The 22813-nt window shown below is 48.3% G+C and overlaps 1 protein-coding gene across 7 annotated transcripts in view; it reads right to left on the reverse strand.

Annotated features, from left to right (window-relative positions):
* Positions 1–1352: 1352 nt before the first annotated feature.
* Positions 1353–22813, reverse strand: part of CEP72 (centrosomal protein 72) — a 30394-nt gene continuing 8933 nt past the window's right edge. For 4 of the 7 annotated variants that reach the window (XM_028089990.2, XM_028089987.2, XM_088023546.1 and 1 more), the window contains 8 exons: positions 16172–16350; positions 14857–15039; positions 14241–14542; positions 11974–12112; positions 10714–10910; positions 5163–5289; positions 2765–2876; positions 1353–2075 (listed from right to left, as the gene is read on the reverse strand). In XM_028089990.2, the coding sequence (XP_027945791.2) occupies positions 1919–2075; positions 2765–2876; positions 5163–5289; positions 10714–10910; positions 11974–12112; positions 14241–14542; positions 14857–15039; positions 16172–16350 (1396 nt within the window). In that variant the 3' untranslated portion in view covers positions 1353–1918. The other 3 variants (XM_088023544.1, XR_003607135.2, XM_028089989.2) reach the window with 3 other exon arrangements.

The following is a 22813-nucleotide window of genomic DNA, read 5'->3' on the forward strand; positions in this document are numbered from 1 at the left end:
TTTGCAATTACAGTAATTAACCACACCAAGAGAATAAAGGAGAAAAATCACCCAGTCATCCTAATGGCTGCAGAAAAAAAGTGTCCGATAAAATTCATCCATTCACGATAAAAACATCTTAGATTAGCAACAGGAGGAGCTGCTCTCACCTGGGAAAGGCCATGTACAAAAGCGCTACAGATCACACACACCCCCGAGAACAAGGACACGAAGGTGCTGAAAACACAGTCCAACAGACACTAACACCCTTCTCGTGGCACGGAGTGTCAGCGTAACCACTGCGGGGGCAATCCGAGGTCACCTGCAGTGAGGGCAGGAAGAACATGGCTCAGGAGTTACGTTGAGACGTGAATATAACGGGACATAGAAAGTTAAGAGAGAACCAAACGCAATTTTAGAACTAAAAACATACGTAATTTCTGAAATTAGAAATACACTACACATACAGGCCTAACTACAGATCAGGGCAGTAGAAACAACCCCAACTGAAGCCAGGAACAAAAGATGGGGGAAAGACCCGAGTTTGGGGATGTGTGGGGACCCCACAAGTGGTCTGGTTGAGTGTCACTTGGGAGTCCCGGGAGGGAGGCCGGGTCAACTAACAATTTTGGAGAAATGGTGGCCAAAACTTCTCCATATCTGATGAAAATGATAAACTCCCAGGTCTAAGAAGCTCAATGAAACCCAAGCAAGAGAAACATAAGGTAACAGCATGGTGATCCTTTTTAATAAGCTTAAAATGGATTAATGCTAAAATCTTTTAAATAAATAAAAAAATGATCTGACAATGAAAAGCACACACAAAGCACATTTGGTGTGCCATGTTTTCCTACTGAGTTACAGAAGCCAGCGCTGAAGGACATAGCGACAACCAGACAGGGAGGGGACTGGGGAAGCCACCTCCCGAGGGACAGGCAGGGATCCCTGAGCCCCAGCCGGAGAGCCTGACGCACGCGCTGCCGCCACCGAGCATGTACTTCTAAGGCCTGCCTGCTCTTCTTCCTAAATCAACTAAGTACTGTTTTAAAAAATTACTTTGCTTTACCAAAGAAAGCAAGTATTTGCATAAGATATGAAGCTTCCAAACTAAAAATCTAATATTTTGCCCTGTTATGCTCTGATTTTCAGAAATGCCCTGCAAGCAAGAGAGCACTGGCGGGGTGGGGGGAGTGGATACAGATACTCTCTGCGGGGTGTTAGTATCATGAAGCACTATTTGTAATGTTTCCCCAAACTCTAAGTGTTACTGTTATTCAGTCTAGGAACACATTTGTCCCTACTCACTTGGTGCATGGCTTGTTTTATAAAAGAACTCAATGAGAAAAACTCAGTTATAACTTATAAAAAGCCACTTTTTAAAACAATCTATTAGTTTATTAAACAAGGAGTGAGTGCACAGAAAATCACTTAGTGATCAGACACCATTCTCTTTTACATCAGGGGAAAAAATACTGCATTTTCTTTATCTCAAGGTATTTTATGAAAAATTAATAATGTTGGTCTCAAAATATATCAGTGTTTCTTGTCTCAAAACATGTGAAGGGCTTAGATTAATCCTTTTTTTGGGTACAATCTGTCGTATTTCGGGAAACACGAGCAGCGTGCTGGAGTCCGAAGCAATCATAATCCTGGTTGCCCGCTCTTTGCAAATACTACACCCTGCACATCCTTACCCCCAGACTCAGAGACAGACCGATCCTGTCTTTCTTAGGACGTTTTAGAAAACCGAGCAACAGGCCCTGAATACATTTCAAAACACTTCAGATAGTTATGAACAGAAGACCCAGCTCTTGCCAACAAACACAGTAGGTAGAAAAGAATTCCCACATTTTACTAGGCTTGGCAAAACAAATACAGATGCGCCAGCCACAGCACCTGGAGGCCGGGTGTGGGTGTACGGGCACTGGTGGGACTGGGACTAGCAGCCGCCGAGGCTGGCGCTGCTGTGCGGGAACAGGGCCAGCGTCTTCTTGAGCACCTTGTAGCTCCAGTGTAGCTGCTCCACCTCGGCCCTGTGCTGCGCCCGCACCTGGTTCAGCTTCTGCAGGAGATGCTCGTTGGTGCTGACCAGGGCGCTGGGGGAGAGCACAGGAGGGCGACACCTGAGCCCCTCCCAAGTCCAGCCTGCTGCCTCCTGTCCAGCAGCGTCCTCCCTCACCTGGCCAGGCCCGGTCCCCACAGCCAGCACCCTCCTGCCTCCCATTGGCTCCTGCCGTCTGGCCCGGGCCCTCAGCCGCCCTGCCACTCCAGCCACGCCTCTTTGTCAGAAAACCGTCCTAGTCTGGAAAGCCAGCAAACCACGTTCTAACTCCAGAGACAATCCCCGTCTGGCGTGTTTCTAGCTCCTGGTCAAATGTAAAGGGGCCCCTTACTGATGCTGACGTGGCGACAGTGTAATTCAGAGTCTTGGTCTCGTGGTGTTGTCGGCCACTTCTACCGCGACAAGCACCTTAGGAAGGAATCGGCGCTTGTCCAACTCGGCCGTCTGCCAACTGCCCTCACGGTCTCACCATCTCTCATGTGCCCCTCACCTCTCCCGGCCACACCTCATGGTCACACCCTCGGGTCACACCTCACAGAATACTGCAGCAAGAAGGGACTTGCTTTTCCTTAAGAAAGGGAAGCTCAGGGAAGTTCCAAGTCCCCAGTGCAGAGACACACGCGGCCCAGAACCCCACCTGCCGCGACACCACCAGGGCTCCTCTGTGCCCCATGCTGCGACCAGGGCCGGCCCTGCCTCCACCCACGCCTCCTGAGCAGGCACCTGTGGCTCTCCTGCAGCATCTGGGTGAGATCCTGGATCTTGTCATAGTGCTCCAGATGCTGCTTTAATTCCACAATCTCACCAGAGAGCCTCTTCACACTTGTTTGAAGTCCTGAAAGAGAAAAACCGTAACATCGAGTGAAATTCACCCACAGGTTTTAAAAACTACCACAGTTCAAGAGTTTAAGCTGGATCAGGGATACGAGAAAAACAACAGAGTTTGGAAAACGTCATTTGTGTAAGCCACTCAAAGACAGCCTCGGGCCTCCGCCCTCCAGATACCTGAGGAACAAGTCTCCGCATGGAGGGCACAGAGTAGGGACAGAGGTGCGTGTGGCGCCAGCCAGAGGCTCCTGCCACTCACTGGACCTGCTGCTGGCAGGGAAGGGCCTTCAATGCCTCTCTTCCACCAGGCAGTGGGCTCTGCCCGAGGGGAGGGCCTGCAGCTTTGGGGACAAGCGACGAGACATATCTCTGCTGTGTCCTCTGGTCCCATGTCCATCAGTGACACAGCGTGTCTGGATTCCATCCACACGACTCCTGTCTCTGGGTTTCCAACTCAACAGGGAAAGAAATATATCATTTATTGGCTCTGAAACCCAAAACCAGGACCCAAATAAATCCACATAAAACTACACAACGAGAGACAACAGGAGAGCCAGAGGGGGAGGTGTGGGCGGAGGGTCGGCAAGGACACTGACAGAAGGCTCCAAGGGCAGAGGCAGAGGGCCCTAAAAGCACTACGCTGAAGGCACACCACTCAGCATCTGTACCCCCTACGCCGTCACTGCAGGGCTGGCGAAGGGGATTCTGGGAAGAGGGCAGTGATGGCATGGTTTTGGCGTCCCCCAGAGCCCACCCCCCAAGTCCAACAGCAAGAGTGACTAGATGACAAAACCAGAGCCCCGCAGACAACATTACAGCCCCTAGGGGTGCAGCAGCCTCGAGACCCAGACACGAGAGAGCCACAAGCCCTGCATGGTGGCCACCTCTGTGGGAGGGAAGCAGTGGTCAGCAGCCGGGCAGCCACTAGGTGTCCCCCATGTTCACAGGAAGCCCCTGCTGGGCAACTAAGGACCCACGGCTGACACAAGAGAGGCTTAGGCTCCTCCATGAGGTCAGACCAGGGGGTCCCTGGGTGGTCTGAAGGGACTGCAGCAACCCTGGCCCCTTGAGGCTGACCCGTCCAGCCCCCGCCCCCAGAAGAGGGTTGTACTACAGAGGCCCATTTGTGAGGGCCCAGCTCGGGCAGGACAGGACACCAGAGAGAAGCAGGGCAGTGAACAGGGCCTGGGTGGGAAGTTCGGAGTGCTGCCTGACCCGCCCCTGGAAATGCGGAGGGCGAACTCCAAGTGCAGGTGAACAGCACAGGAGTGCTGAAGGCAGACCCCACACAAAGTTGCTGCCCTCGGATAATAGAAGCCACACCCAGGACATCAAAACCAGGACCAAATATTTCAGAATGAGCTAAAGACCAAAAAGAAATGACACAAGAAATGGAGGAACAAGTCAGAACTCAGAATGTCAGAGAGGAGGTGGCCGAACTCAGGCCCGAGCTCGCGGCACAGGAAAGCTTCATGGGAAATGAAGGCTGAGCAAGAAGGAGCCCAAAAGCAAGTGAAGAGGATGATGACATCTCAAAACGCAGGTGAAAAGGGGAAAAGTTTTTTACATGAAGTTAAAGAAAAGACTACCAAGAACTCAGTGCTCAAAAAAACCACCCAATAAACACAACGGAAGAGACCTGAGCAGGTCGTGTCACGAAGACAAGCGACCAGGGCGACAGTCTCGTCTGTGGCTGTGTTCCCCCGGCCAAGCCCACCGGGAGTACGTGGAGAGACCTGCTCTGAGGCCCTTGATGAACAGTTTTCAGACCCCTGGGAGGTAAGACCCACACAACACTCAGCGGGCCAGTCCTCAGGGAAGTTAAAGCCTCCAAGGGACCTTGCAGTTCACACCCAGACGAAGCTCACAGAAGACACACACCACCAGCTCCTCACTCAAAACCCTGGAATCTGAGATACCATGTGCATCTTGGTAAAAACGTCAAAACAGAAGTAAACACAGTGAAGAGAGGGAGATGAAAGTGAGCTGGACCTGGGAGAAACAGTGACCACAGAGACAAAGCACTGGCTTGCTCCGGACAGCCGAGGCAGCAGAGGTGTGGCCATCTGCACGCTCCCCATGTCCGCTGGGCCACTGCCAGCACGGCCGGCCCCAGATGCTCTGGGGAACCTCTGCTAGGAGCCTGTGGGAGCGGCTCTCATGAGCCACAAGACCTCACAGCCCTTTACAGCGTGTACTAGACTTGGCTTCTGAGTCCTATAACTTAAAATGAAGTCCACAAACAAGGGTTTGAACGCTCACATTTCACCAAATAACTTAACTATAAACTCACCAGTGATCTGCACATTTAACGTAGCTGCAGTGTCCGCATGTTTTGCTTCTTTTCTCATGCTGAACAAAAGAGCCTTTAAGCTACTGTTCTCCTCCAAAGATTTGTCTAAATGTTGCCTCAAGTCATCCTACGGACACAGAACACACTTAAAACGGATGAGTCAAATTCGGTAAAACGTATATACAAAATTAAGTGAAATCTCTCGAGATCACCAGACATCATTCTCCTTTATGTATCGTAACTGAGAAATCACAACGTGAACAAGAGAAATCACAGTTGCCCCCAGCTGAGTAGCACAGTGTCCTGACAGAGGGGCGGCACAGGTCACATGGGGGCACACTGTGTGCCCAGTGTCCCTGGTGAGGGAGATGTGCTGGCTGCTGGAGCCCTGCCTCCTCCAGGAAGGCCCCGTGGTCACCACAGCCTGGCTGCCCATCCCTTCTCAAGGAGCAAGAACAAGAGCCGGGCAGCATGCCAGCCCCACGTGGTCCTTCTAGGCTCACTTCTTGGGCAAAAGCACAGGCAGATCCCAGGGCTTTGTGCTCCCCGAGGCAGGCACCTCCCTGCAGGAGCCCCATCCTGTTCTTGTCCTCGGTGTGCAAGCGCATGGGCTCGTACCTGCCATCCCCATCACAGGCGGGAGCTGCAGAGTAGGCTCCTTTCCCACCCTCCAAGATGGCGGCAAAGCCCAGCACGCCATGAACACTGAAGAGGAGGGAAGGGCATGGAGACCACTGTGAAAGCTGGTGGCACCTGGGCCATCAAAGCCACCTGCTGCCCAGAGCAGGGGGCCTCCCTGCCTGCACAGAAACCAGCAGGCGCACCCCCACTAGGAGAGTGAGCGTCTCAGTCTCAAGGTGACAGGGGCCCTTGCTTTCAAGAAACTGCTAGCTCATTCTCCCTGCTGACAGCCCACCCAGTGCACCGGCCCCTCTGTGTGCACACACACTCTAGGCAGCACAGAAACTGCTGCATGGTGAGCTGAGCCTCACGTTTGTCTCCCCAAAACGTGGTGAGTTCCGAGACGGCAGGGGCTGGGCCCTGGTCCTGATGAAGGTCTCAGCGGAGGCTGGAGCAGGAGCAGTGGACCGATCACGCTCCAACGTGCACAGCACCGCTGCTGGGAGCCACGCTGGAAAGGTTTGGGAGCAAGGCCTCCACTGAGGCCAGTTTCCTGGGCATCAGGACCTGAGGAGACACGACCGCAGAACTGATGTCTTCACAACGGGGAGGAAAGCAGGATCAGCAACGGACCCTTCAGAAACAAGGGACACCTTCCATGAGAAGTAGCTCCTGACGGCGTCACTGGGGTGGATCTCAGAAGGGTACTGAGCAGGGCTCTGGGGCAGCCCAAGGGTTCTGGATCACTCGTCCAGGCAGGGCCTGTAGGACAGGGTCAGTCAGCCCGTCGTCAGAGGCGAAGGAGCCACACCTCTGTGCATGTCTTCCATGTCAGACTGCATCACTCAGAGACACCTAGGGCCTGTCTGCCTGGATTCCACTGGTCCCAAACTCAGCAGCGTAGGGGAACAGGGGGTAACCCACACGTCGGCATCAAACCCCAAAGCCGTGGTCCTCTGTTTTCATGGTTAACAGGCCATGCTGTGTCCCACGGGGTCAACACCGTCCCACAAAAATGACGTTCTGCACAGTGATTACAGTGCAGGCTCACGGGGCTCCACTTCTTCCCAGATATACCCACCACTTATGTGCATGCATGTCTATGGTGTATCTTAAGACCAGAGGAGGCTGCCAATATCATTTCATTATTTTTATTTTTCGTCTTTTTCTGTAAAAGTAAAGCTTTGTCAGGCATCTCTAAGATGGCAGGTTCTCATAAAATACAATCTCAGATGGTCCAGAGATCCATCTTGCAACAATCCTGTGGCTACTCACATTCCCACCTTACGAATAACACAGCCGATAGAGAGGTTGGGGCAGGCAGCTCCCAAGATGGCCCAAGGGTGCTCCTGCCATCATGTGGTGTCCTCCCCTCACGTGGGTGGGCCTGCTGACTGGATCCTAACCAACATACCATGCACAAGCGATGACACGTCCCTCTCAAGAGCAGGTAACGAAGGACGGCCTTCTACTCGGGCACTCTCTGGCTTTGACCAACAGCTGGCAGCCTAAAGAGAGGCCCACGTGCGCAGAGCCACGGCTGCCTGTGTGCCCACCTCCATCAAGCCTCCAAAGGGGACCATGGCCCCCTCGGCAACATGACAGCAAGACCCTGAGTCAGATGCACAGCTCAGCTGCACTGGGACTCCCGACCTACACAAGCTGTGGGTATACGTGCTGCTGGTGAAGGGGCTGCACTCCGGGGTAACGTGCTGGGCAGCAATGACGCACACACTCACACACGCACACACACCCCAAGCCTTACATGACTTGCTCAGACCAAGCCGAACGCGATGTCCCAGCCCATGGGACACAAGCGGTCAGTACTGACTTTTTAAAAGAGGAGCCCCTGAACAGATCCCACACAAACTCAGCCATGATGATTAGCAAGGTAAACAAAACGTCCACTGGCTGAAGGCATGACAGACGCCGTGAAGGAAAGCCGTTATGGTCGAGGCGAGCGCCCGGCGGCGTGCAGACACCGTGAACTCAGCCCAGTCAAGCGGATGAATGTCCCTCCTCGCACAGAGCGAACGTTTTCTCTTGGTGTGGAGAACAAAGCTACTTTCACAGCAAACTTGCAGACCCACTACAGCATGAGCAGCTATGGTCCTGGACCCAGTCCGTCCTCCACAGCCATGGTGTGGCCCCCTTACCAACACCTCCCCGCCCCTGGCAACCACTTTCTCCCAACCCACAGGCTGCCTTTTCATTTAGGTGGCGGCTTCCATTGCTGTGCAGAAGCTTCTTAGTTTGATGTCGTCCCACTTGTTAAAACATTTTTGCTTTTGTTACCTGCACTTTTGGTGTCAAATTAAAAAAATCATCACCAAGACTCTATCAAGGAGGATTTTCTGTTTTTTTCCTAGAAGTTCTATAGTTTCAAGTCTTAACATTCAAAAATCTTGAATCCATTTTGAGTTGACTTCTATGTATGGCATTAAGGGTCCAGTCTTCCCAGCACCTTTATCGAAGAGACTGTCCTTTCCTCATTGTGCATTCTTGGGACAGAATGACCATTTATGTATGGGGTTATTTCTGGGGTCTCTATTCTGTTCCATTGATCTATGTATCTGTTTTTATGTCAATACCATACTGTTTTGATTATTATAGCTTCCTTCATAATAGAATTTGAAATCAGGGAGTGTGATGCCTCCAACTTTTTTTTTTCAAGACAGGTTTGGCTATTGGGGATCTTCCGTGAAACTAGAAATGAGAGAATACAAATTTTAAGAAAAATAGTTATATAAATTTTACAATTTTTTTAAATTTCTGTGAAAAATGCCATTGGAATCTTTACAGGGGTCGCACTGAATCTGCAGATTACCTTCAGGAGCGTGGCCTTTGAACACCATTAATTTTCCAATCCATGAACATGGGACACCCTTCCATTCATGTCTTTGATTTTCTTATAGTTCTCAGTGTTCAAATCTTTAACCTCTTTAGTTAAACGTATTACTAAGGATTTTATTCTTTTTGATGCTATCATAAATGGGATTGTTTCCTCTTCAGATAAACTGTTGGTGTAAAAAAACACAACTGATTTCTATTATGTTGATTTGTGTCCTGCAACTCCTCTGAATGTATTAGTTCTAACGCGTTTTTGTTATTGTTGCTGTTGTGAGTCTTTAAGATTGTTGTACACATGCAACCCTGTCCTCTGCAAACAGATGATCTTATTTCTTCCTTTCCAATCTGGATGTCTCCTTCTCCTGTGCGCTCTTGCTACCATTCCCAGTGCTGTGCTGAGCAGACCTCACAGGAGTGCCTGTCTGTGTCCGGTAGTGGCTCTTAGCTCAGAAAGCAAGGTTTGGTTTTCTTCCACCGATCACATGTCGGCTGTGGCCTTGTCCTAAGTGGCCTTTTGGGTGTTGAGGAAACTTTCTTATTTACCTATTTTGTTGACTTTTTATGATGGATAGAGTGTTGAGTTTTGTCAAATGCTTTTCTCCATCTATTGAGATGATTGTGTGGGTTTGATCTTTCAGTCTGTTTCTGTGGTGCCTTAATCAGCATTTGTTGAACTGACCTTGCATTCCAGGGGGAAATCCCACTTGGTGATAGTGTATACTTTTTTGGATGTGTTCTTAAATTTGATTTCCTAGTATTTTATTGTGAATTTTTAAATTATGTTCACCAGAGATATGAGCCTCTAGTTTTCTTGTGGTGTTTTGCTTTTTTGCTATCAGGGTGATGCCGGCTTCATAAATGGTATGGAAGTGTTCCCTCTACTTCTGTTTTCTGGAAGAGTTTAGGAGTATTAAATCTTCCTTGAATGTGCAGTAGCATTAAGCCATAGAGCCACCTGGTTCTGGGCTTTTCTTTGTTGGGAGGTTTTTGATTATTGCTCAATTTCCTTATTTGTTATTGTTCTGTTCAGGCTTTATTTGAGAGAGAGAGAGAGAGAGAAAGAAAGTGGGAGGGTGCACACACATGAAGAGTGGGAAGGAGCAGAGGGAGAGGGAGAATCCCAAGCAGACTCCATGCCCAGAATGGAGCCCAACATGGGGCTTGATCTCATGACCCTGAGATCATGACCTGAGCCGAAATCAAGAGTCAGACACTTAACCAACTGAGCCACCCAGGTTGCCCTTTATTTCTTCTTGATATGGTCTTGGCAGGATGTATGCTTCTAGGAATTTACCCATTTCTTCAAGGTTGTCCAGTGTGCTCACTTATAAGCATTCATAACACTCCCTTATGATCCTTTTCATTTCTGAGGCATTCACTGCAATGTCTCCTCTTTCATTTGTGATTTTGAGTCTTCTCTTTTTTTTAGTCTAACTAAGGGCTTGTGGATTTTGTATATTTTTTTCAAAAACCCAACTCAGTTTGGGGTTTCTTTTTTTCCATTATTTTTCTAATTCTCTATTTGATTTATGTCTGCTCTGATGTTTACAACTTCCTTCCTACCTCCTGCTAACTTTGGGTTTAGCGGGCTCTTCTTTTTCTAGTTCCCTGGGGTGTAAAATTAGGCTGCTTGAGGTTCTGTTTTTTAACATAGGCATTTACATGTAATGGTTTTATCGTGAGGTTAGGAAGGAGGACAGCCTTGCCCAGCCAGGAGTCTTGGCTCAGGGGCTGGGTCCAAGCTGTGCTGGCTCTGGCTGCCCTTGGGCACCACCTGGTGGAGGAAGTCCCTCCGGGCCAACAGCACATCATGGGCCTCTGTGGCTGGTGCAGGCAGGACAGCAGCAGGGACCCCAGGATCACCTAGCCAATGGAAGCCTCTCTCAGCAGTGGGCTAGGCAGCCTGGGCCAGCGAGCACCGGGGCCACAAAAAGTCCATCTCAAGCCCAACTTCATCTGTGCTCTCTCCCCCACTCAGCCTCTCACAGAAGAGACAGCAGCACTCCCCTCCTCTGTGAAGTCAAAACCACGCCCCTACCCCATGTGTGCACCAACAGAGGTAAGGCAAAGGCACGCTCACCATCTCCTTCCGCATGTCGCTGAGTTCCGACACCGCCTCACTCATCTTCACACGGTACTCCTGCCGCTGTTCAGCGAGGTGCTTCTGCAGAGACTTATTTTCCAGAGTAAGGTAGCTAATTTCTTCACTCACACTTGTTGAACTATCCTGAGTTGTAGTAAATTCTTGCACAGAGGACAAAATGTGTCTTGCCTGAGCTAGGAGTCAAAACCAAATATTATTATGGCATTTATGTTAAAAGGATGAAGTATAAACAAGATGTGTTCATACGTTTTGCACACAAACTACATGCCTCAAAAACACTGACCAGCACGGAGACTGGCGGAGGGACAGGCACCCCACTGAAATCACCTCACTCAGGTTTCTGTACATCCATCCAATCAAGAATAGGAGGTGGACAGACAGGGAAACAGTTTTATTCTAGAGCAAAGGTGTCTCTGAAGAGAAGGCCATGACGGGACAGTTTGGCTGGATGACCCAGTGGCCGGCCATGCTCTCTTCCACGGCACTGCCAGCTCCTGCTCTTGGCCTGGACCCCAAACGCAGTCTGGTAGCTCCGCAACTGGGAGCAGGAGGCTAAGATTTCCGGGATCAGGATCCAGGGGCTACAGCTGCAGGGCCACAATACTGAGCATACAGCTCAGCTCTGAGCAGGGCCCACGGTCTGCAGGAAGGAAGGACCAGCGAGCTCCTGCTCCCACTGGGACACTGAAGGCTGAACCCTGGAAGGGTACGTGGTGTGCTCCTGCACCCAGGCTCGGGCAGAAGCAAAGCCACATCCTCCCTGGGGAGGGACCACCCTCTTGGGCCTCATTCCCAATGAAAACTCCAGCAAATCCAGGGCCCTGGACACGATCACATGTTCAGAGGGTGTGAAGGAGATCGCGGCAGCTCTTCCATCTTTCCAAACCTTCCCATAAAACAGAGCAACAGGAATCAAACATCTGTGAACAGCATCTCCACCAAAACCAGGTGACCAGGCATCTCCATAACCCCAGAGTGCCAGCAGGTGGGAAAACCAACAGCCACAGGCCTGCATGACGCGCCTCCTGTCTCACACCCCATGAAGCCACCAGCTGCTTTGCAGAAGGCCACCAGGATGCTCCATGCAGTGCAGTGGGGACAGTGACAGCCAACGGGGCGGAGCCAGAGAAGTGCGGGGCCCACAAAGAACTCAGCAGCAGAACAGCACGTGCAAACAGAATGCTGCCTGGAGAGTGGCCCGAGTGCGGGTCTAAGTGGCCATCCTTCCTGACTCACCCCAGAACACCTCATTGCCATGCAGGGACTTGCAGCCGCTCCAGTACCGGTCCACCAGGTCAAGGAGCGCCTCCAGAAGTGCCACCTCCAGCGCAGCCTTCCTCACAGGCGACACAGCCGAGTACAGTGTGGGAGCTACCTGCAGTGGAGACAAGCGGTGATGCAGAGACCGGGAGTCACTGCCTGATGCGGAGTCTCTGACACAGGCCTATGTGGCACCCTCCATGCATCATGCTGATGCCCTTGTCCATCCAGATTTCACAAGGCTGCAGGGGTGGCACAAGGACGGGTGACATCCCTGTACCCGGGGGAACAGCTGAAGGATGCACTAGAAGGCATCACACCAAGTGGGACAGTCATGAAACCCACATCACAGTTTAAACTCTAAGGCTGTGGCACCTCCCACAATGGCCTGTTCTGGGTCCTCCTGAATCAGTCCACAGGGACTCCTGGAGACTGGAGACCCATCAGAGCCAGTCTTGGCCTGAATGGTCACTGGTACCCAGAAAGCCTTGAATGTAATGAAGTCACACAATGGACCAAATGGTGGTCAGGCCAGGACGATGTGGGCAAAAGGGCTGCCAGGCAAGACCAATGCAGGGCTCTACCCAGGGCCTGCCACACCAGTGCTATGTCAACATGCACATCAACGTCATTCTCTTTCCCTTTTAGAAATTACCAGTTTTAAAAAATTATCAAAGAAAGGAGGATGGCCTCTGCTTTCCTGCCCACTTTCCAAGTGTCTGGGGATGTGGCGAGGGAGGGCGCAGAAGCTCACATCTGTCTCCGGGCCGATCACCAGAGCTGGGACATGGGCTAGTCCCAGGTCCCCAGGAAGCAGCTCCAAGCAGAAGGCTGGGGAGAGCCCTGCCTAGTGCTCTGCAGTTAGCTAACCTCCAGAGGGCTTTTCTACTAAGGAACTTCTGAAGAGCCAGAGACCCTGAAATGACGCAAGGCAGGTGAAGCCACCTCAGCGGGGACAGCTCCTCACCTCCTACCACCACCGCCCACCCCAGGCTCCCCAGGAGCAGGCCCAGCAAGCGAGCACCACTCTGCCCAAGGTCACAGTGTGCGCGGGGCAGTATGAAAACACTAAGGCCTGGATGCTTGCCCCAACAAGCTAAGGCTGAGAGCATCCGAGTGAGCACCTGGCACCAACACCTCCATCAGAAGCTATTTCTGGACACTTGTCTTCAGGCACAGGTGATGGAGCCAGGGTCCTCAGTGCACTCGCTCGAGCTTCTGTCTCCCCCCCGAGGAGCAAAGGGCAGTGCCCACTGCGAGAGGATGATCGCCATGAGGCCACAGCCCCACGCTGAGGCAGCAGCCCCTCCCGCCAAGTCCCAGCCCCACAGCGAGGGTACGAGTTCTCCGGGAGAGGCTCTGCACCCAGCAATGTGCATCCTTGGTGAGGGAAGCCAGGCCTCCAGGGCACAGGAGAGGCCCAGGCACGTTCCTCACTTTTCTTCTTTCTCTCAGTCCAGACAGTGAGACTGACCATACAAACAGACAATGACCAGACCCTCTATAAGAGCAGCCTTCTGACCCACGACCCACAGCAACCAGCCAGGAGGCCAGACCATGACCCCTGTAACAATTGGTCCCGTGGCCAGAGCTTATCAGTTAAGTGACAGCTGTCCTAATTTTTCTCCCTGTTTGTAACTCAGGACCGACCACAGGAAGCGAAATCACTCCCCTAACCAACCACATGGGAGGCCAGCGCCTCATGTCTGCCAAACCAGCGATGCGGCGGGGCCCCTTACCACAGCCTGCTCTGCCTGTGCCCACCCGAGGTCTGCCCCAATTCCCACCACTCTGTGCCTCCACCTCCAACAAAGCCAATGACAAAGACAAGAGAGTCATCACCCACGTGGCTCTGGGTCACTCAGAGAGTGGGAGGACTCTCAGTCCCTACCCAAGACGAGGCCTTTGGAAAACCACAGGATGCATGTGCAGGACACCCTCACAACAGGATCCTTGATGGCTCCCTGGTCAAGATGATGGGTTCCACCTCCGAGACAAGCACAAAACAACTGCCCCCTAGCCTGTGCCTACACTCTGGCCTCAAAGCACAGAGCGTGGCAGGAAGGGGCGTGGAGCCCGGGAGCACACTTCCGACAAACCAAGAGGTAGCAAGTGCTGGGGAGAAACCCGTGTAGAAGCTTCTCCAGCTGGGGACCGGTGAGCACAGAGGTGGGAGAGGGAGCTCAGCAGCACTCAGCAGCCCCCTGCCTCACCATCCAGTCCTGCTCGGCTCTCCCACTCACCTCTCCAGTGCCACTCCTGCTGTGGGGCCCCTCCTCCGCAGGCTCCGATACCTCGGAGCGAGACAAGGTCCTTTCACTCCTGCCCTCCGAGCCACTCTGCCTGCTCAGAGTCTCCTCGGGGCTCGAGGATACGTTGGGCCTCTCCAGGCGTCTCAGACACTCCTGGTCTGCAGGTGCCTGGAATCTCCCGCCAGGCATTCTTCGCTTCCTGTACTTTTCAGGAGCAGGCAATGGATTTAACACCTTTTGTGCTGACAAACTTGACTTCTGAGAAAGGGCCGAGTCCTCAATGTCTGTGGAATCTGTAAGGGAGGGCAGAACACAGCCCTCAACAGACCAAGTTCTTTGGTCTCAGTGAGCAGTACTGGCATTTAAAAAGGTGTGCATGCATGCATGTGTGTGCCCAAGCGCGTGCATGCATATGTGCGCACACACACACGGAAAATCCACCCAAAAGTGATAAAACTGAGCTAATAACCTTAACAAATGAATCAACCAATTACTGTATTCTTGACAAAATCACGTACAACAAAGAGAAGTGAGTAAAAACCTAGAATTTGGGAATTACAAAGGATTATAAGAGATTGTAAGGGATTGTAAGCGTGAGACTGCTTACCTGGGTGTGGGGTAAAGTGCACATGCTGTCCACACTGTGGGGGCAGCTCCCCACAGTACTGGTTCTGAAGCCTCTTTTCTGGACCACACCCTCGAGAGCTGCCTTTCCTCTTCTCATGGCTCTTCTTTATGGAATCCCCACACTGGTGCTGTACTGACTGAGGACTCAACAGATGTCTGGATTCTAGTTTATTAAAAAACATTTTAAAAAGTTTTATTTCATCAGAAATTCCATCTTAACCTTCTGATAGTGTATGACAGCTATCAAGGACATGATTAAATAAGACAAAGGTGACTATGCAGCGGATTCACACCAGCCACGCACAGGCCCAACCCCGCTGGGCTTAGCACCAACTGCGCGGCTGCAGGGTAAGGACAGCACGGTGCCAACACACAGACATGGCGGCCGACAGAGCACCACCCGGAACCAGGGGGAGACTCAAGTAACAGATGTGCCACCGCCTCTTCACAAGCGTGGGGCAAAGACTTCTTGTAAACAAAAAGAACACCAGAAAGCACAGACCATATAAAGAGTAGAACTGACGACTTGGGACTTCATCAAGAGGCTCTGCTGTTCGAAGCACTGTGAGGCACACAAAAGGCAAGCCAGAGAACGGGAGAGTCTGCAGCATTTACATCTGAGAAAGAGCTTGTGTGAAGAAAACCGCAGAGAAAGAGCTCTTGTGACCCAATACCAAGGAGAGAAAAATAGGAGGGGAACAGACTTGAACAGAAATGTCTCATCATAGGTCCTCAGGGAAGTGTGCATGAGAACCAGGAGCAACTCCTACCACGCTCCCAGAGGAGCCAGACCTGAAAAGACAGACCACACTGAGCTGGCGAGGACACCCACAGGACAGATGTCCTTGTGCCAGCAGGTGAATACTGGGATTTCAGCCCAAATTTATGCCTCAACCTGTTGTTTTCTTCAGGAAAGTTTCTCAGAAACTCAAAACAGAAGAAGAAACGGAGCTATAGCACATACACAAGTCCTGGTGGAACACAGAGGCCCTGAGCAAAGCCCGTGAAGAAATCCACACGCTGCAAAGACTTCCCAACGTCCTCATCCAGTCTAAAGTTCAAACCTGGCAGGCTTGAACAAACCGTGCAGAACTATATACTCAATTATGCTAACACTATCTGTCACAATTCTGTAATCCAAACTACTAGTATTTACAATTTCACAGAGACGTCACGAGGATTCTGTAGGTAAAGGTGAGTTTTCTGGAAAGCGCTGTGTGTCAGGAGGCCAGAGATTACCAGCACCCCAGCACAGGCTGGGCCCACTGGGCCTTCGTGGCGGAGCAGCAGCCTACCTTGGGAACCGTGGAGGTCGGCCTCTCGCTCCCTCTGGCTGGAACTTGTGCTCCCAGGAGGGTTGCTCAAGTCCCACTCGCACTCAGCAATGAGGTTCAGGACCGCCTCGTCATCTGCATCCATGACCAAGCACTTCTTGGCCGAGGGGTCAGTGCACAGGGCCCTAGAGTGGCACGGTCTGCAAGGAAAAGCAAACTCAGTGCTGTCGCTTAAGCCAGCACCCCGCGCCAGCACACGCAGACCCTGTGAAGGAAGACGAGGGCCCTGCCGGCACGGCCACGCGGTCTCCAGGGAGGAGAAGGTGGTGCATGGCAGAAAATGGCTCCCAGTGCCTCTACTAAAGAAGTCAATGCAGGACATCCCCAGGACAAGTGCTGATGAAAAGAAGGTCATGTGATGTCACCATGCCATCTGAACAGGGTACGAAACCCCAGTAGGGTCCGAAACCCCAGTAGGGTCCATTCAAGAATGAAAGTTCCAGAAAGCTCCTGTTCTGACATCCCCTAGCCAGTTCTCTTCCTAGCATATCCACAATGTGACGGGTGTCAAGAAAGTTAAAGGACATGGTGTTCCAAGTTTCTATCTTTACATTAAGTGAAAATCTCTCCATACTGATTGAATATGAGGTGTTTTACAATACAACATCCCTCCCAATGGCGACCCTCCATAGGAAGGTGAACACACACACATAAAGTTCATTTCCAACACAGGCAGCTTACAAAATCTTTCTTTTTTTAAAAGATTTTATTTATTTATTTGACAGAGAGAGAGAGAGACAGCGAGAGAGGGAACACACGCAGGGGGAGAGGGAGAAGCAGGCTTCCCGCGGAGCAGGGAGCCCGATGCGGGGCTCGATCCCAGGAGCCTGGGATCATGACCTGAGCCGAAGGCAGATGCTTGACGACTGAGCCACCCAGGTGCCCCTCAAATCTCTTCAAGATAATACTCAATCACATACTATGAGTGTTGGTTTTACGATATCTGATCATACTCTGAGAAATGGATACTACTCACCATTTTCTACTTCTGAGAGTTTTCCAACTCACCGAAGAGGGAAGGGGACTTGGGTTCTCTTTCTAGGTCTGCCCACAGAAACCTGACACCTGACACGTTTCTGTCTCATGGGTCTCCAAGTCACCTCTGGATCATGAGGCTGCACCAAGTTATGAGTGGGCTCTCTGAGTTCTAAACTCTGTGACAGTTCAGTCTTGAGACTGTTAAGGACAAGTAAACAAAATAAACAGAAATAAATAAATAGAAACACATCCCATCTTCAGGGACCAGAAGACTTAACACTATTAAAGTGTCAGTACTCCCTAAAGCAACCTACAGAATCAGTGCAATACCTATCAAAATCTCAATGACATCTTTTGCAGAAATAGAAAAACACATCCTAAAATGCATCTCAAGGGACTCCAAATGGCCAAACAATCTTGAAAAAGAAGAGCAAGGATTAGAACCCAGATACGGCAGAAATGCTAGCATTATCAGACTAGGACTTAAAACAACTCTAAGTAATAATGCCAACAGATCTGATGAAAAAGCAACAACATATAAGAACACATGGGAAATTTAAGCAGAGAGATGGAAATTCTAAGAAAGACTCAAAAAGAAATGCTAGGGATCAAATGCACTGTTAAGAGAAATGAAGAAAGTCTCTGATGGGCTCATCAATAGCCTGGACACAGCTGAAGGAAGAATCTCTGAGCCCAAGGATAGCTCAATACAATTCTCCAAAACTGAAAAACAGAGAAAAAGACTGAAAAAACCCACAGTAGAATACCCAAGAATTGAGGGACAACCACAAGGTATAACACATGCTTAATGAGAACATCAGAAAGAGAAAAAGAAACATAAAAAATATTTAAAGTCTGAAAATTTCCTCATTGTCAGACACCAAATCACAGATCCAGGAAGCTCAGAGAACACTGGCAGAATAAACACCCAAAATTTACATCAAGGAATTTCATAATCAAACCGCAGAAAACCAAAGAAAAAGAAAAGAAATCTGAAATAAGCCAAAGGGAAAAAATACTTTATGTGTAGAGGAACAAATACAGGAATTACATCCAACTCCCCCTCAGAAACCATGTAAGCAACACAAGAGGAAAGTATTTAAATTGCTGAGAGAAAAAACTACCACCCTAGAATTTGGTATCCTGCAAGATTATCCTTCAGAAGTGGAGAGGGCGCCCAGGTGGCTCAGTAGGTTAAGCGTCTGCCTTTGGCTCAGGTCATGATCCCAGGGTCCTGGGATTGAGCACTGCATTGGGCTCCCTGTCCGGGGGGGGGGGGGACGGGGACGGGTAGTCTGCTTCTCCCTCTCCCTCTGCTGCTCCCCCACTTGTGCTCGCTCTCTCATTCTGTCAAATAAATAAGTAAAATCTTAAAAAAAAAAAAGTGAAGGAGAAATAAAGACCTTCTCAAATAAACAGAAATTAGAATGTGTTGCCAGTAGACCTGCCTTGTAAGAAATGTTAAAAGAAGTTCTTTAGAGAGAACAATGATATAGGTCAGAAACTCAGATCTATATAGAAAGGAAGAGCATTGGAGAAGGAATAAAATAAAAATTTTTATTTTATCTTATTCTTAACTGACCTAACAGATGACAGCAACAATGTATTTGATTATGGGTACCCACATATTACCTGCATGATTATAACTTAAGCATCAATGAAATGAATGAAGCACCGGTAATACAAGGCACAGGAGGGTGGAATTACGAATGTTTTGTTAGTATGAGGTATTGCCACTACTCGTGAGGTGGTGCAATGGTATTTGAGAGTGGATTTAGATTAGTTGTAAAGGTCTACTTCATACTCTAGGACAACCATTAAAAAAGATAAAAATATAACATATGCTAACAAAGGAGAGAAAATGGAATGGTGTAACACGCTCATTTAGAACCACAGAAGGAAGAAACAGAGCAGAAGACAAGAATAGGGAACAAAGAAAACAGAAATGAACATGGTAGAAAAAAATCCAACCCTATCAATAACCATTTTAAACATCAGTGGGCTAAACATTCCAATTAAAAGAGATTCAACTTGGATCAAAAAACAAGATCCAACTACATGTTGTCTACAAGAAACCCATTTTAAATATAAAGACATATAATGGATAAAAAGTAAAGGGTCAGGGGCACCTGGGTGGCTCAGCCAGTTAAGTGGCTGCCTTCCACTCAGGTCATGGTCTTGAGGTCCTGAGATCAAGCCCCACATCGGGTTCCCTGCTCAGTGGGGAGTCTGCTTCTTCCTCTCCCTCTGCTGTTCCCCCTGCTTGTGCTCTCTCTCTCATGCTCTCTGTCAAATAAATAAAGAAAATCTTTAAAAAAAAAATAAGTAAAGATTAAAAAAAATATATATCATGCTGACACTATGCAAAAGAGAGCAGGAATAGCTACATTAATTTCAGATGGAGCAGACTTCAAAGCAAGGAAAGTTATCAGGAATAAGAGAGGCATTACATAAAGATAGGGGATCAATTCTCCAAGAAGACAGTAACATCTTTAACCTGTATGCACTTGACAGCAGGGCACCAGAACACATGAGGCAAAAACTGACAGAACTACAAGGAGAACAGGTGAGTGCACTGGAGACTCAGCACCTCTGTACCAGAAATGGACAGACCCAGCTGCCAGAAAATCAGTAAGAACACAGTTGAACTCAACAGCATCATCAAATGGATGTACTGATATCTGTAGACCACTTCATCCAACAAAAGCAGATTACACATCTTCTTGAGCTTACAAGTCACACTGTGAGCCATAAAACACATCCTAACAAACTTAAAAGAGAATTCATAGAATATCTGCTCTCAGACCACAGTGGAATTAAACTAGTAATCAGTAAGAGAACTGCAAAATCCCAAATACTTGGAGATTAAAGAGCAAATTCCTAGATAACACATGGCATGAGTCAAAGAAATCTCTAGAGAAATTTAAAAATATTTTGAATTAAATGAAAATGAAAACACACCTTATCAACATTTGTGGGATGCGGTGAAATCACTACTTAGAATGTAATTCATAGCACTGAATGCGTGTATTAGGAAAAAGTAATATCTACAATCAATAATCCAAGCTTCCACCTTAGGAAATTAGAAAAAGAAGAGCAAATTAAATTCAAAGTAAGCAGAAGAAAATAAATAATAAAAATTAGAGCAACAATCAATGAAACGAAAACAGGAAATCAACAGAGAAAAATCAACAAAACCAAAAGCTAGTTCTTTAAAAATAAAATGGAAAAACCTCTATGCCAGGTTAATTAAGAAAAAAAAGACATATATTACTAATATCAGAAGTGAAAGAGGGATGGTGATGACAGATCCCATGAACATTAAAAGGATAATAAAGAAATACTATGAAAAACACTATGCTCACAAATTTGATAATCTAACGAAACAGACCAGTTCCTGGAAACACACATTCTATCAAAATTCACACAAGGAGAAATGGATAATCTGAACAGACTTATATACATTAAAGACATTGAATCAGTAATTAATAACCCTCTAAAATACCAGGTCCAGATGGGTTCACTGGTGAATTCCAGCAAACATTTAAAGAAAAAAATTATACCAATTCTCTATAATCTCTTCCAGAAGATAGAAGCAGAGAGAATACTTCCTAACTCATTCTATGTGGCCAGCCTTATTTTAACATGCAAGAAAACTATAGACCAATAGCTCTCATGAACACAGATGCAAAAATCCTCAACAAAATATTAGCAAATTGTATCCAACCATGTACAAAAATAATTATACACCACAACCAAGTGGGATTTATTCCAGGTATGCAAGGCTGGTTCAACATTTGAAAATCAATCAATACAATCATCAAATCAAAAGACTAAAGAAGAAAATTCATATGCTCCTATCAATGGACAGAAAAGGCATTTGACAAAATCCAACATCTATTCATGGTAACGATTATCAGCAAACTAGGAACAGAGGGGAACTCCTCAACTAGAGTATCTATGAAAACCTGTAGCTAACATCCCACTTAGTGGTGAGAAACTAGCCGCTTCCTTGCTGAGATCAGGACAAGGCTGATGTGTCCTCTCTCATGCCTTCTTCTAAACGTCATACTGGAAGTCCCAGCTTCAGTATGACAAGGAAAGGAAATAAAAGGTATGCAGACTGGGAAGGAAAAAATAAAGTTGTCTTTGTCACAGATACATGATTGTCTATGTAGAAAATCCCCAAGAACCAACCCAAAGACAAGGGAAAAGAAAAACAAAAAAACCTCCTGCAAAATAAGGCTGCAAAATACAAGGAGTTATGAGTCACATTGTGTCCTCCCCAAAAGATATGAAGTCCCAACACCCTGTACCTCAGAACATGATCTTAGTTGGAAATGGGGTCTTCACAGAGATAATCAAGTTAATATGAGATTAGGGTGGGCCCCTAATCCAACCTGACTGCTATCTTTTGGGGAAACTGGGATACAGAAACAAGCATGAAAAAGGAGAGATTCTGTGAAAAGACACGGGGAGAAAGAAGACAGCCACATGAAGACAGAGCACTGGTGGGATGCATCTGCAAGCCAAGAACACCGAAGATTTCCAGCAAACCACCAGAAGAGTCATGGAACGGATTCTCCCTCACAGCCTCCACAAAGAATAACTCCCCAACATCTTGATTTCAGACTTCTACCCTTAACAACTGTGAGACAACAAGTTTCTGTTATTTTAAGCCACCCAGTCTTGGTACTTTGTTACATCAGCTCTAGGAAACGAATATACAAGGTTAATATACAAAAGTCAGCCTCTTCCCACATACCAATAATGTATGGCATTTGAAATTAAATAGGACAGTACCATTTACATTAGCATCCAAAAAATGACATATTAGGTATAATCTAACAACACATGTACAAGATCTGTTTGAGGAAAAGTACAAACCTCCGATAAGTGAAATCAAAGAAGAACTAAATGAACGGACAGATATTCTATGCTCATAGAGACAAAGACTCAATACTGTCAAGGTGTCAGTTCTTCCCAACTCGATCTGTAAGATTCATTGCAATCCCAGTCAAAATCCCAGCAAGGTATTTTACAGATATCAACAAACTTAGTTTACAGAGAGAGGCAAAAGACCCAGAATAGCCAACAAAATATGGAAGGAGAAGAACAAAGTCAGAGGTCTGACACTACCTGACTCATAATCTCACATGGAGGAAGGGGCTAGGAAACGCTGTGGGGTTTGTCTAAGAGCCACCAAGCCCATTCATGAGGCTCCACCTTTATGACTTAATCACCTCCCAGAGGCCCCACCTCCTAACACCATCACCCAGGGAGTTAGGGTTCAACATATGAATTTGGGGGGGCCACAAACATCCAGAGCATTGCACAGGATACTGGGAATGGCTGTCTACACAGTAATTAAACTAGTTTGAAATGGGGAAGTAAGGGGAGGGGGAGCTAAAGGGGATCTGAGGGGACAGGGTTCCCAAGGGTTAGGAACTGATCCTGAGACGTCAGAACAGAAACTGGCAAAGTATGGCCACAGGTCAAATCCAGCCCACTGCCTACTTTTATAAATAAAGTTTTATTGGAACACGGTCATTTGTTTAAGTATTACCTATGGTTGCTTTTACACTACAAAGGCAGAGTTCAAAAGTTGAGAAAGAGATCATATGG

This window comes from Eumetopias jubatus, unplaced genomic scaffold (assembly GCF_037043125.1).
Source record: "Eumetopias jubatus isolate StellerSeaLion01/CBP00866 unplaced genomic scaffold, mEumJub1_p1.0 scaffold_5, whole genome shotgun sequence".
NCBI classification, from domain to species: Eukaryota; Metazoa; Chordata; class Mammalia; order Carnivora; family Otariidae; genus Eumetopias; species Eumetopias jubatus.